The sequence below is a fragment of the Falco naumanni genome, chromosome 8, assembly GCF_017639655.2.
Source record: "Falco naumanni isolate bFalNau1 chromosome 8, bFalNau1.pat, whole genome shotgun sequence".
In the NCBI taxonomy this organism is placed as follows: domain Eukaryota; kingdom Metazoa; phylum Chordata; class Aves; order Falconiformes; family Falconidae; genus Falco; species Falco naumanni.
In genome coordinates, this window is record NC_054061.1 from 44623366 (window position 1) to 44636172 (window position 12807).

Consider the following 12807-nt stretch of genomic DNA (forward strand, 5'->3'; position numbering starts at 1 on the left):
ACAATACAAAATGGAGTACCTCTGGCTAGGCAACAGTATTGCAGAGATCAGTCTTGGAAGTTGAAGCTACTAACTTGAACAAAATTTGTAATAAAGGGAAAATTTATTCTGCAGATGTATCAGCTGAAGGGTAATGTATGACATACAGAAGGTAATTAAGCCCCTATTGAATGTTTGTAAGGTTTTTCCTCAAGTTGCATCCTGGTTCAGATATTAACAAATAGACTATAGAAAGTCTGCAATGAAAGTAAGCAAAATTGATATAAATGTCTGGAAAAGTTAAAAGAATTTGGCTTTATTAGTCTAGATATATTAGTCTTCAAACAAGTTTAATCTTAAAAACAGAGGTCACACCAGATTCCCTGGGTCTATTTCAAGCCAAACTGTAAGTAGCTGACCATCTGCAGAAAGGACAACTAAACTTAAATACTGGGAAAAACTTCTGTCTCCAATCACATGTGCACTAAAGCAAAACCACGAGCCTGTATAAGCCCATTCTCTGATGTTTTTAAGAACAATTCAATGTCTGCATCATAGACAGGTTCAGAATAAACAGTCCTACCCTCAAAGCAAAACAACAGATTAACAAGGATTTTCTTGAGAGCCAATTCCAGCCCAGTACTTTTGCAAGTAAATCACATGGACAATATGCAAGTGAAACAGTGTGAGATAAATTAGTATTTTAAAAATAGTAGGTCTGGATAACTGCTCTTAGAACTTACTTTAGCTCCAACACTGCAACTTCCAGTACTCCCAGTACTGCCACTTACTACGCCTGTGAATCTTGCCTCTAACAATTCTTGTCTTCTTGGGTCCAGGCTATGAAGCTCATCCATTGCTCCTAAAAAAGATAAATAAATTCATTATATTCCCTAATATTTGCAGTGGAATATTTTACAAATAAGCCAAACATACCAGTGGCCTACGCAAGGAAAGGATTTATACCCTCAACTTGACAATGGATTCACCATCTGTTACCTAATAAAGAACGCACTCAATGAATTCCAGAATTTTTGAGGAAATTTCTGTCTATCAGAATAGCCTTGTCAATTTTGGTGAAAACTAGAACCTGTTAGAGGCATGTAAGAGAGAGACATAGAGTCTGCAGCATGCGATACGCCAACCAGGCAATTATTTATAGATTAAAAACTAGCTGACAGCAGCAAAATACTTTCCAGCATAAAACCTCCCAATTCTGCAAGCCCCTTGTTCTCCATATTATTTAAATTGTTTAGGCTATCAACATATGAACGTCCAGGAAGAACAACTAAGAATCATAGGGAAAAAAGGAAAACCAAAATGTAGACCACAGTCCCCAACACGTGCAAGGGAATGCAGGGTTACAGGGAAGTTCGAAGGGCAGAGAAGCAAGGAGCAGGATCAGCAATATGAAAGGAGCCAAGAGTAACAGAGACACTTGCACAGGTGGTGCCCCCGACCGCCCTGCTGAGTGGGGTAAAGCGGCGCTGCTGGCATCAGCAGGGAAAGTAAGGTGGAAGGAAATGGAAGAACAAAAGGAGTTTCTGATGAGTTCAGCCTACATGAGTAGGCTGCAGCATGATATGCAGCTTTCTAATTTGTATTTAAATCACTTACGGCTGTTTAATGAGTCTGAAAGATGATTTAGACAAATAGTCTTCCGTATTTACACAAACTGCGTTCTTTGTTTTTATCTTTTCAACTACTTGAACATTCAGTTTATCTTCAACTGGAAACATTTCAGTTGCTTTATTTTAAATAAGATATTTAATGTGAAAGTCTTTATGCACTATTTTAATAGCATATCCTTCAAGTACCATATAAAGTGATATTGCCTCATTTTTTTTTTCAACTAAAGACACAAGTTTGTGCTTTTCAGTCCCACAGGACAACACAGCAGTTCACAAAGGACTGCAAGTAGGAACTATGTATATTCAAATGGTTCTACAAAAAAAGCTTTTGGAATTCCCTTTTCATGAAAACTACAGGCTGCAAAGTAAGTGCTCCTATGAACTTCTACCCGTCAGCTAAGCATCCTGACAACCAAGGCATCAGTGTAGCCATCCTCACCATTAACAAGAGATGAGACACTTTCTTACATGACTTGTGGGTATCTCACAAACCTTTAACATTCAAGAACTAGACAGACCTTTATGTACTACACATTTTGGCCACTCCTGGCCACGCAGCTAACACTCTCAGTAGGGAAAGCACTGGCTCTGTTATTTGGCTAATTCAAGTTGCCCTTGCTCCCACAGGAAGACAGACAATAGTGATTGTGGTGTCAGTGTCCCTTTACCACATACCCTGGTACCCAGACTTCTGATGGAAGAAAACCACACCAAGAGAAACTCAGTCAAAAAGGAGACATTCGGGAAATGTGTTGTTGGCAGAGCCTCCTTCTGAAAAATCAAACCACAAGTGGCAAGTTGAGGATACCGCATCTTGTGTCTGGAGGTGGGGGAGTTCACACATACGCAGCCAAATCTGGAGCAGCAGGTCACTTTTTCAGCAATGCAGAGGAATTTCCCAGGTTGAAACTGCACCTGGCTTTTTATCAGCAGTTGTAATGCCACTTCTGAATTTGCCTAGTAAAAATTCCTCCACTTTCTACATATTTTAGATTGTAAGGTCTCCAGGGTAAAAGACTGTTTTACTACATGTATGCGCACTGCAGAACAATCAAGAATCCTCTTCATTCCTAAAATATGCTTGTGTACTGCTTTCAAGAGTTTCAAAAACAAATTGTACACTTCTCATATGCACAAAAATATATTTCTTACATTTACACATTGTGTAGTAAGGCTTAAAAAAAAAAAAAAAAAAGGCAGATGTGTACAGCGTACCTTTCCTAGTATGTATGTAATCTATACATTAATGGGAAAGTATTGCTCTGAAAAAGCATAAGAAACTAATCACACCAGATTTGTCAGGAAAGTTTAAATGATTATTGGTTTTCTTCTTAACAATCCAAGTGTTTAAGTGTATGACACTCTGAAATAACCAAAGTAACCCATTTAATGAAGCAGGACTACCAATATTTTGATTTACTAGCCTACTTGATAGACACTGCCCACAAAAGTTCAGCACTTACTTAAAATTACTGACATAACTAGCAATTACAAAGCATACACATACTACAGAAACAGATACCACCATAGCCATTTTGTTTATTTTATGAAATATGGGAAAGCAATAATCATCATGGATAGCCAAGGCTCATTTTAAGAGCTACAGAGTAAAATTGCTACTGCCATCTCATGAATGGTACCAAGATACTAATGCACTAAGTACACCAGCACCCCTGGGTTACCTTCCCAGTCAGAATAGTAATTTAGCAGGTAGAGATTGTCTGCACCACAGATGAAATACAATTCTTCACTTTTTTTGCTCACCTTTTAGAGCCTACACACACTAATGAATGCACTGAATTCTCTTCATTATTTCTGCTGGAGTGTTTTTTGGTTATTATGTTTGGGATTTTTGGTTTGGTTTGGGTTTTTTTATTGTTAAATATCCAGAACCAAAAAGTAACACACTCAGCCATCCTGGTGATCTGAAGGACAAGATAGAAAAGCTGGATTCAAACCTTCATTCAACACACTGCAAATCCTAGGAAGATCTATTAAACTGCTTTCCTCATTCATGCTGTAATTTAAAATACACCATTCACTCCCAGACACACAGCTGTTTTTTCAAGAACAAGCAGTTCTGTACAATCCTTCAGTTCTCAGCACAAGTTACCTAATTTTAAAGGTACCGCAAGCTTTAAGACACTTCATGTAAGGGACAAAAAAATGTAATTTTAATTTTTTTAAACACCAGACTTTATACATTCTCCTGCTCACAGAATACCTTGCTGCCCACAAGATCAACGTAGTCTAAACTGAAAATACACCCAGACTTCTGACTTAAACTAACTTAATTCCTACCCCTGAAAAGCAACTCACTAACTCAAAGGAAACCAATCACAACACACAAGTGCTCACAGCATACTTACAATGTTCCTAAACAGAAGACTGGTATTGCTACCATCCACCATTTAAACTTCTACTGTCTTCTGAAGAGAACACCTGGAAGATCACCCAAAACTCACAGAGGAGCCCTAAAAAAAAATGCACTTTTTTTCTTGTAACTGCTACAGGTATTGGAATGCTTCTTGTAGTTTTTCTAAGAAGTTACCAACACTGCCTAGCTGTTGTATTTTTCAGGAGTGATGTTTACCATATATATCCTCTCCTCTAAAAACTAACATAAAATATACAGATTTCTTGTTCTAAAAAGGACACTTTTTGCAAGAACTCTTTGGAAAAGAACTACGAACTCCTCTGAGAATTTATTAAGCAATGGGTTATGTCAAAAGTCAAAGTTATAAATTCAGAGAAGCAATTTATAAGCTTTTTCATGGCATCTGGTATAATCAATTATACCATACTCTACCTTAGCAAAACAGAGGTGTAAGGATTCAGAGGATTCTCCATGGTAATCTGAATTTTTCAGAACCGGTGTCCAGAAAATAATAGAATGCAACTACACCTGTAGCCCAAAGCCCTACACCTCCAAATATACAAACTTGCAAAAGATCCAGTTATTTAACCAAATACTTGCTCATACCTCAGTAAAACCGACATTTTACGAGAAAAAATTCAGCAGAGAGGATCTTTTGGGATATAAATGTACTGCGATGTCTCTCTCAAACACTACTAGACTACAGAGCAATTTGCAGACCCAAACACAAAGACCTGACAGATCAGACATATTTTTCTTTTCCACTAAATATGGAATCCAGAGCCAAGACTCAATCTTTATCTTCAACTCTCTTATTACCCTGAATGGACTCTTGTTAACTGGCAATCAATTACAGCCTGGAGATGAAGATCAACAGCTTCACACATTGTCAACTTTCTGCAATGAAGATGAAGTTCATTATGCAGAAGCCACATTCTTCTTAGAACAACCCTCTCGATTAGATTGAGGCCCCCTTCTCCTGAATTCCAGGCACAAACCACCTTTCACTTAAATGAAAGGCATACTGGTTTGGTCTGGTTTCTCCAAATATTTGTTGGAGCAAAATACTCCAACACAGAGACCTATCTATTGAATAGAAGATGAGAGTTCTGCAACAGTGCAAATGTAAATCGAATTTCCTGATGTGCTCCCAGTAGGCACTCAGGTTTTATGGTAACACACACAGCATGTGAATTATGCCCAACGTACTTTTTAGGAACACTTCACATTAATGTTGATAACATTACCATCATGTAGCCTCTGCACTGACAGTGGCATCCTTTAGATCAGTAAAACTAACTAATATCCAGCTAAAAAAGCGAGGGGTGGGAAAAGAAAGGAAACGGGAGGGAGGGAACGGTACACACTTCAAATGACAAAAAAAGCAGCCTGCAAAGCAGTTTTGGGGTTTTTTAAGTCACAATTCCTTTAAAGGTATTAAGCAATCTTTGAAGTTAGGAATACCAGACTTTAAGCATGGTAACCATTCCAAGTATAGAAACCACTGTTTAACGGCATTGCAATGCAATCCCAAAAGTCATTAAGTAACTGTTTATTTCAATTTGGAATATCCTAAAATGCACTGATCCCATTACAATGATGGTCTAATAATTTAACTTCATAACAATTGAGTTTGACAGCTCTTGTTATTCTAGAATACACGTGTACCAGCAGATAAAAGGAAAGCTTTAAAATATCAAATGCAAAACAGACTATGAAAATTACTAAAAATACAGATTTTACAATCCTTACACAGTCTCCTAAAAAAAAGCGCCCACACAACTACTTTCTTTTCTTCTTGTGCGAACACGAAGATGCATCTTGTCTTTGCATCCACATGTATTTCAAGTCTTGTCTCATGTTCTCTTGCCTCATTTGGAAAATAACCCAAATCCCCAAAACCAAACCAACAAAACCATGCACTCAACTTCATTCTTCTCTCTTACCTGTCTGAAACTCTGGATATTCCTTAGTGCAGAACTAACCACAGATGACTTTTTCATTCTCCAGGAAAATAAGGTAATGAAGCTAGCATTTCTGCCTCCAAGAAAACAAACTATTCGGTAACAAACTATTTTGTTGTTAGGCAAACACTAGCAAGACATCATCACGTTGATCAAAGTCTCTTCCTGTTAATAGTAGAACTTCCTATTTATTACAGCTTATACTTTATATATATGCCTCAGTACCTCATAAAGCCAATGGAGAATGAAGCAACCCAAAGTAAGTTTTCAGAGAAGAAGCACACAGAGCTCTGAAATACAAGTCTAATCAAGCCAAGATGCACAGCAAACCAAAATACAGTAAGACATCAAACTGTGTGGAGTGAATGCAAACTTCTTGATTTTTAAATTAGAAAAAATAACACCTGTTCAATTTAAAATAGAATATTTGGGGTGAGAGATTGACAAATTAATCAGACAAAAACCACAAAGTTGACCTGCGTTGCTAAACCATGTCTTGAATAGTCTTTCCTCCACAGCATATTTTGGGGAATCACAGGAAACATAATTGGAAACAGCCCTGAAAACTACTAATGTGCTAAGAAAACAAGTTGAGATGCTAGCATGATGGCATAAAGCCAAGCAGCAGTAACTTGAGAAGAGTTCAATTCCAAGACAACAGCAAAAACACAGCCTGCCCTTAGCAGAAGGCTTTGAAATGCATCACCATCCAACATGAATCACAACCCGAGGCCACACTCATTCAGTACTGTGGCCTCAGAAGCCAGGAAGGTCCCATTCAACCTAAATCAGCAGTCAACAGGGCAGACAGCAAGACACAATCTCTGAGGTTTACAGTAACACAAACAAAAAAATCCCCGAACTATATATATTTACCTCCGAACAACAGCTACACAACCAAAGCCTAGAGGACAGACCGTTTACCAAGCCCTCTGGGTTCCAGCTCTTCTACAATACTTAAAGTAACAACAAACAGGTATAGGTTACCCATTACAAAGTTTAACTTGGAAATTTAGAAATGCTTGAAATCACTGCCTTTCCCATAAAAAACATTAATTTCTTTTGCAGAGAACTATGTAGATACTATAACCTCCAAACAGGTAAATGAAAAAGTTCAGGGTACTACATTCCAGTTAAAAACCTTCACTGCAGCTGAAATTAAACAGCAGCAATAGATGCAATAGAAAATGGGGAAAATACATCCTGATGTTCAAGTGAAACTAGCTGTTTGAAAAGATCTTAAGTGAGAAGAAATTCCTAAATGAGACACACACATATCCAAGCTCAGGGTCAGGAAAGAACAGAACCCATCTGATTAATCAAGAGTAATTTTAAATGCACAGTGAAAATACAGCATTTCTTAGCACCTGAGCCTGTAACACTGAAGCACACAACACAGGAAAAGTAGTATAAAAAATAGTTATCTCCCCTATTTAGGTACTTCTCTTCCCTAACAACCCCCCAACCCCACCCTGCCCCGACCACTACTAAGGTGCCCAGATGAACTTAAAATGCTTTTCTTAATAATCTAAAGAGAGTGTTTATTCCACAAATTGATCCTCTTAAAATGAAAAAGACTGTCCAAAGGAATAGGCAGAGGGATGCAGGCAAGCAAAAGGTGACTAATGCTTACAGGAGGCTGGGGGATGAAAGGAGGGAAAAAGCTGGATAATTAGCAGGCAGACAGATCAGGCTTTAGACTACATAAAAGGGGGAGGGAAATAATATAACTGGCAAATTTTGGCCTAAAAAAAGCACAACTATGGCTAATCTAACAAATTATAAGAAAAAAATAACCTTTCCTGTAAACATCAGAAGACAGCAGTTTTTGATAAATACAAAATTTGCATCTGCTGATTACAGTTGTTTGATTGTTGGATGCACACTTGTCAAAATACAAAGTAGGGAAAATAAGGTTTTTTTCTGACGTGGAGGGGGAAGAACTGACCAATTTCCCATGAGCGAAAGAGTTGATGAGGAAGTGCACAGCTGTTGGGTTACCTGGACTCTAGCATTCAACATTTAATTCTTCTAGTGTTGAACAGGAAAACATTCCCTGTGTCCCTTCTCTCCACAAGATGCAGTCTATTTCTTTTTGGAAGTCTTTTTCAAAGGCTTTTTAAAAATGATGGCTCTAGCTCACTTTTTAAAAAATGCTGTTTGAATGTTGTTCATTTCACTTTTCCCAACAGTTCAACTTTGATCTAAAACAAAGAAAACTTTGGCTGCTGGATAGAGAAGTAATTTTCTGCAAATCATTTTGCAACAGAAATCAATTCTTTAACACTGAAAAAATTGTAATGATCATTAGACTTCATCTCTGTTCTGCCAGTTTTTGAATTTCAATTGTCTGGCCAATAACCTGGAAAGGAAAAGCGAATTAAAGGCAAATGTGTTCCTGAGGGAACTTCTGCTAGCACCTTGAAGAAGGACTTACGAATAAACCACTTGGGCCAACTCCAGATCAGCTAGTAGACATCTGTGGGTAACAATTTAAGAATGTTTAATTCTCCCTGCCTTTCAGCTAGGCACTCAGTAAGGATCCCTTGGCCATTATGTGTCTCATCAGATGGCTGTAGGCAGCAGAGGCAGAGAAGAATTTACAAGTTGCCTACCAATGCCTTTATTTGGCCACAAACCAACAACATATACTCATGTTATGTGGGTATACGCCACAAGGATGGCAACTCAGAATGGCTCATTCAATGTCAGGGAGTGATTCATTCAATAGAGAAGACAATAGCTCCCCAAGGGTCCATTCTTTTGTAACTGGGACTGAACCAGGCATGCAACTATGTCCAAGGCAAGCTGGTGATGCCTCACATCTGATGAGTCCCTCTACCAAACCCACCCGTTCGAAATAGAACTGAACTGCCTGAAAGCCACACAGGCCCCCTGAAGCCACAAAGAGCTCTTACTTCGGAGTGACAGCATTTCTCCTACATATTGCATGTAAGTAATTTCACTTTCCTTCAACGTCACAGACAACAAACCCATTGCACAGGTGTAAACTCCACCTGTATATCTATGACAGATTTCAAGGCTGAAGTCTATCTAACAATTAATGGTGCTGACGGGTCTGAAAGGTGCTTTGCAATATTCACTGAAACAACAGCATGCTGTGTCTCATTTCAATCCTGTTCATTATTCAGAAAACAACATTTAGTTTTATTTGGCATGTGAATCCTTATAACAAGTCAGTTTTTAGCCAGCCTTTTCTTTATGCCAGCTTTTCCTGAAGAAATTCTTCACAGGTCAAATTTGTCCCATCTTGCCCCAGAAATTATGACGCCATTATTTTTGCAGTGTTTTTTTCCGTATTAGTGACAGTAGTTGGCAAGTACGAATAATTACTAAAGAGACGCTAAGACATAGCACAGAACATTCAACATGGCATCTACCTATCCATTTCCCAAATTTCTAATATAACTCCATGTGCACCATGTACAGGAAGCGTTAGCATAGCAAATACTGCTATGAGCAACAGAACCACGACAAGGTCCTTCCTGAGTCTGTTGAATAATGTTTAGTGCAACGAATGAAGAGGAAAAGGACAACTGAGAGAATATGTTGTATATTACTAGCATCCTGAAAGCTGTTTATCTTGGAATTGCCACGCCTCAACAGCAGTAAATAGGATAGATTTTGAAGATTGCTACCACTGAATTTTCTCCCCTCCTCCACATACCATAACTAGACAAAACCTGAATTCAACAGATCAGTTCATGGGCATAGTAAGAGAAACATCTGCTGTGCCCAACAGCAGAACAGTCCACTTGGAAGAATTCCCCACATCCAAAATCCCTCCCAGTGTCCAGTAATCCCTTCTAGGCTCTTAAAAACAATATAGAGTTAGGTACGGTCAGAGTGTTCCTATGTTGAAATCCCAAAGTGCAAGATCCTTCCCCGTAATGAGAGCCCTCCTATAATCAATCAAACAGAAAAGCCACTGCAAAAAAATACTCCACAGAAAAGTAGCATCAGTGAGTAACAACTCTTCTGCAATGTCCTGCTTATGAAGATTTACTCTGAACTCATAAAATCAGGAGCTCAAATAATTAAAAATTTGCTAAAAACAGATTTCCCAAAATGTTGGCTACAATACCATATGCAGAACAAGCCTGACAAATAAGTCAACACTCTGAACATATACAAACTATATGGGTGATACCCTGAACATGTTTTTTCACAGTGAACGGTATCCATGCCTTTGAAACTTGTCACTATGTAACAAGTGTCATATTTTCCTGCTTTTTCAAAAACCTGGATTACTCACTTGTAATTGTTCTCTAGATTACTCTGAACTGCCAAGAACAATCAAAGAACTGGTTCTGATTTGGCAGGATTTTGGTGGCTTTTCACCATCACCAACCTATACCATTTAAATAGCGAAGTAGCAGAACCAGAACATTTCAAAGAAACAAGTAGGTTTGCTAACATAGTCTTCACTGACCATTCTGCACTCATCACTGCTAAAGACAGTAATACATGAAAGCAGTTTATTGACTAGTTGACTCTGTCTGAAGTACTGCTCTAAGCATTTAGTCCATTTAGAACAAACATAGATAGTGAAAAACAAATGCATCTTCAGTAAAACTCTTTTTTAATGGCAGCATCTGATTTGAACATCTGCTAGTGACAGAATAATCAGAGATACAAAGCACTCATCTAAAGTGCTTTTAATAAAGTTTTGTTCAAGACAACTGTCAGTTTTGGCAGCAACTGGGTAGCCAACTAATACATTCTCCTAATGTTTCTTGTAATCTCTGACCACTATAGCCTGTGCTTGCATAAATGTGATATTAATGTCTCTTCTGAAGTCTCCCATAAAGCTTTATAAACCATCACCTTAGGTTCCATGCAGCTTTCTCCTGGAAAGGGAAGATTCATTACACAGTTGTAAGGTCCAAAGCAGTAACTCCTCTATCTTCAGAGTTAAGAACAATGTTCTGGTTAAAAGAAAAACTACACTAAATGCATTGCTTTACGATTGTATGCTAACAAGTTACAAGAAAGATTAGAAGAAAATGTGATGGCACCCCCTTTGGGTTGCTTTAGTCTACTGGAGATCCTTGGTCAATCAAAAGTAAAGAAGTCCTTGTTAGTGTCCCATAGGGCAGTATCAGTGTTGCTGTACTGCACTGTACTACTACAATGATCAATAAACAAATATACAATACGCAGACAAGAAGTTTATGTTTATAATCCCCCTATAAGGTAAGAAAAGCCTATTTATATTTTACAGAAAGCACCTAACTTCTTGGCCAAAATTATGCAAGACATCTGTGGCAGGAACACTAGAAGACTGTCTTCCTAGGTAGCAAACATCTGCCTTGAACACAACATTATGCCAAGAGAGAGAAAAAACTAATACAGCCTGGGCTGCACACATGCAGGTGACGTGCTGCCTGCCTATCAATACCAGCTCCCTTTTCCCCTCTGTGTAGCGGAATCTGCTGCAATTAACTGTTGCTTCCGGACAGCTCTGTAAAAGGTACCCAAACAGAAAAAGAAGCAGAATTTGCCCATTTCAGCCTCATTTGCTGGAAAACCACACACCCCCTGTCTCCTTGAGGAGGAGGCAGTGAGCAGGGAGAAGCAAGTTCACAGGTCACTTATTGGTGATGCAGACTAACAGGTCACTAGATAACAACAGTTTTGTGATACTCTCAAAAAGTGAATCACACTATGAACAAAAGCTCACTACTTTCCATCCCTCTCTCTTTTTCTATGCTGAAAAGGACTAAAAGCCTGGAGCGCTTCTGAAGAAAAACATCTACCTAGAGAAATCCCAGAAAGTGCAGCAAATTTCATTTACTGCATTCAGTTATCTCTAAACCCTTGAGTCCACGAAATGGCTGTTCTGCAAGAATTTAAAATGGCACGGGCGTTTTGCCCGTATCAAAAATAAACAGTAGTTTCTGCTATCTAAGGAAGGAATGAGAAGGAAGTTAAAAGCAGAGGTCACCTACTGAGCAGGAAGAGAGCAAGCAATGCCCCTTCCCATAGGGTTTCTGGTTCTCACCCTCAGTCAGAAAAAGTAAACCACAAAGGAACAAACATAAAATGTGCACCTTTTCCCCAACCAGATTTGTCTGGAAGTTATGCATAGGATAGAAAGGCAAGCCAAAAAACCCCAACAATTTGTCAGAATAAATATATCTTATTTTTCTGAGTTATACTACCAGTCATCTGGTATTTGAAAGCCGTATTTGTGTCAACAGGAGTGTGTTTCAGTTTTTAATTCCCTGAACTTCCTAATCCCCTTACTTCTGCTGCTCCTACTGCCATTTCTGCCCTCATGATCTCCAAAATCTCCCCAGTGCAGACAGCCCACCGACCCTCTAGGCAGAGACAAGCGCCTTGTTCCCCCCAGCACACAGGACACCATGAACAGCTGATAGCAGCACGTAACTCTTAACTTACATTGATTTTGCCATTACATGGTAAGGAACATACTAGAAGAAATTAAAAAATCCTAAGTCTTTCCAAATACATTAATCTATACCTTATCTAAATAGATAAATTGCACACACAAAGCTGACATGTTACCGACTACACCTACATTTTCTTAGGACCTTGCAGAATTGCTCCCATTCTAAAGATAGGGAAAAAATGAGACATGTACAAAATCACACATGAATCAGTGAAGAATCAAGTTTAAGGCTAAGGGAAAAAAAATATTTTAAACTTTGTACTCATCCTTATTGCAGCACAGCTACAAAGCCCGTTGATACCAACAATCTACATGAAATTCAGTTGCATGCTTGTGTACTGAACACTTTTAAAAATTCAGCACCCCCCCAGTTCACAAAGAAACATCCTATGCAATCATTTGTCAAAAATTTGGTTTTAG

The 12807-nt window shown here is 38.5% G+C and overlaps 1 protein-coding gene across 5 annotated transcripts in view; it reads right to left on the reverse strand.

Annotated features, from left to right (window-relative positions):
• The window catches only part of TLK1 (tousled like kinase 1), a 70138-nt gene that overhangs the window by 43687 nt on the left and 13644 nt on the right, over positions 1-12807 (reverse strand). For 4 of the 5 annotated variants that reach the window (XM_040605047.1, XM_040605043.1, XM_040605045.1 and 1 more), the window contains one exon: positions 723-841. In XM_040605047.1, coding sequence (XP_040460981.1) covers positions 723-841 — 119 coding nt within the window. Of the gene's footprint in view, positions 1-722; positions 842-3979; positions 3999-12807 lie in introns of those variants that run through there. The other variant, XM_040605046.1, reaches the window with a different exon arrangement.